We start from the raw sequence: 2,492 nt of genomic DNA on the forward strand, positions 1-2,492 counted from the left end.
ACACACACACACACACACACACACACACACACACACACACACACACACACACACACACACACACACACACACACACACACACACACACACACACACACACACTTAGGTTTACAGAGAGGGATTTAACACCTGAATAAATCTCTTAACGCTCGGTGTAAAACATCCCGGCAGCGTGCGTCACTTTGGGGCGATCAGAGAGAGATTCACTTTCCTGTTAACACAGAGAATCTCTTTCAGCTCAGCTCAGGTTAATGCAACATTTAGACTTTCTGAGAGGACCTTTAATCTTTGATTGATCCGGCGCTTTAGGCTGCTAACAGGCCGGGGGCCGAAACGTAATACTCTGTTAAAAAGAGCGGAAAGATTCTCTTACACGGCGAGTAACATGAATATTAAAATTACAATAAAAATAAGAAAAAAATATTCAAGAGAAATGTGTAGAAACTTAGGTATTGGAATATAATTTAAAAAAATACAATACATTTATTATGGAATAAAAATAAATAAATAATAATATCTAGAATAGACAAATATATAATATAATGAAAATACCGCAAAAAAATATGTTAATATACTTAATTGCATCTCTTGTAAGAACATGAATAATTTATTTTGACTTGCATATTTTTCATTTCTAAATTCTAATGTATTCCTGGTTTTAGTCCATGCCTATGTGGAGTGAATTGTAAATGTTGTTTATTTCTTTCTCACTGTGCTCACGTACCCAGGTGGTCGAAGCCCCGGTACATGATGCAGGACTCGGTGGCGTCGATGCCCTGGATCTTGAAGCGGCCCAGGGGTCCGGTCGGCAGCGCGTTGTAGTCGTGCTGCCAGCGGTCCAAACCCTGGAACCGGACTTTGGCCCCGCAGCGGAGCAGCCACTCTGCGGCGGCCCGGTCCGGACCCACCGTCTGGATCCGCTCATAGTCCACTCTGAGGGGGGGGGGAATTCATTTTATTTTATTTGTTTATTCCACATATGGCAGTTATTTTAAAACAAAACATGTACACTTATACTGTTTTTTTTTATAGCGCATGGTGGAAAGGAGCAGAGAGAAGAAAATATTATTTTACCTACCCCTTCTTACAAAAAATAGCAAACAAAAAAATGTTTAAAAAGTAAAATAAAAGCAATATTCTTTCAGTCACAGTTGCTTACAAATCTTGAAACATAAAACCAGAACACAATCAAAAGTCAACTTCATACTGTCTAAATACACTTTCTTCATACATTTTCTCAAACATAAAAATGTTCTGACAGCCCTTTAAATCATTCGGCAAAGAATTCCACTTCTTTACGCCAAGAGACACATCTGCTTTAAAGTAGTACGTGCAAACTGATGCTTAAAATGTAATTTCCTCCTACATATTAAAGTGCCAGAGAAGAGGAGGAGGTGAAGTCAAGGAGGGTCACAGGAAATAAAAGTCTGATTTAAGAGTTGATTATATTTCACATCATTAATCTGAATCTGTAGAGTAACTAAAGGTATTAAATATATGTAGTAGTAAAGTACAACATTAACCTCTGAATTGTAGTGGAGTAGAAATGCAAAGTAGCATGAAATGAAATACTCAATTAAAGTACAAGTCCCTCAAGATTGTACTTAAGTTCAGTACTTGAGTAAATGTAGTTAGTTATTTTACACCACTGGATATGATCAGTTATCTTATCTCCATGCATTGCAGTGTAGCCATAAGCTAGAAATTGCAGCTCTATCATTTATCCATGTTGCAATAATATATATATTGAATGATTTTACTTGTTAAACACTGCATTGAGCCATCCCCAGAAGTGTCTGCGGCTGCTCTCCCTCTGAGACACTGCGCACTGCACTGCCCGAGTTAACAGCCTCATATCTGAAAAACACAAAGAAAATAAACTATATTATAAAACTACACTAATATATCTTTCGGTATGCTATTGCTCCAACAAGGTACACAAATAAATACTGAAAATGCGTCACAGACAGAATAATATCACCTTCCTCGAGCTCTGTTTACATTTGAGACGCGTCCATTGCTCTGACCTCATGTACCCCTTACGTACAGAAAAGCGTGCTCGCTGATTGGCTGAACCGAGAGCACCGTAAGGGGGCGTGTTAATGTCTCAGATTTCAGGATGTAGCATCATGCTAACAGCAGGAAACAGGAGGGAGGAGGAGACTCAAAACTGATACTCTGAAGGTGTTTCTGATAGTTATACAATGGAGTGTGAGGGTTACTGAACTTCGTGATCATGATCCGGACTTTTTGTGGAGCGACTGTGAAGGCTGTCGGGACCGCGAGGCCCATAAAGGAGTTCCGACGGCTACACAGGTAAAACATGCTAATGCTGATCAGGTGTTACTTGGTAGGATAGAGAATTAGCAGACTTGCATCTACCTGCATGGATACTTAATGCATGTTTGTTTTAACACATATAACATCAAAAGATTCATGCTATTTTAGAAGGAGGAGGTGAACAATGTTTGTATAGGATTATTTTTAAATGA

General features: G+C 39.0%; 1 protein-coding gene across 3 annotated transcripts; it reads right to left on the minus strand.

The window, feature by feature from the left end:
- Window positions 1-692: 692 nt before the first annotated feature.
- dmac2l (distal membrane arm assembly component 2 like) lies at window positions 693-2,060 on the minus strand. 3 transcript variants are annotated; one of them, XM_010779690.1, is made up of 3 exons: window positions 1,982-2,060; window positions 1,761-1,857; window positions 693-933 (listed from the first exon to the last, which is right to left on the minus strand). In XM_010779690.1, exons 2-3 carry the CDS (start codon window positions 1,853-1,855, stop codon window positions 717-719), a joined length of 312 nt encoding a protein of 103 aa, XP_010777992.1. In that variant the 5' UTR covers window positions 1,856-1,857; window positions 1,982-2,060; the 3' UTR covers window positions 693-716. The 3 variants fall into 3 exon arrangements, with proteins under 3 accessions (XP_010777992.1, XP_010777993.1, XP_010777994.1); XM_010779691.1 differs by having other exon boundaries at window positions 1,986-2,054; XM_010779692.1 differs by having other exon boundaries at window positions 1,969-2,011.
- Window positions 2,061-2,492: the final 432 nt, after the last annotated feature.

The sequence above is a fragment of the Notothenia coriiceps genome, unplaced genomic scaffold (genome assembly GCF_000735185.1).
Source record: "Notothenia coriiceps isolate Sejong01 unplaced genomic scaffold, NC01 NC01_scaffold00020499, whole genome shotgun sequence".
NCBI lineage: Eukaryota > Metazoa > Chordata > Actinopteri > Perciformes > Nototheniidae > Notothenia > Notothenia coriiceps.

Coding starts and splice junctions, on each gene's coding strand:
- dmac2l (XM_010779690.1), bottom strand. CDS start 1,855: ATGAGGCTGTTAACTCGGGCAGTGCAGTGCGCAGTGTCTCAGAGGGAG. Junction 934..1,760: donor CTCAATGCAGTGTTTAACAA/GTAAAATCATTC, acceptor CCCCCCCCTCAG/AGTGGACTATGAGCGGATCC.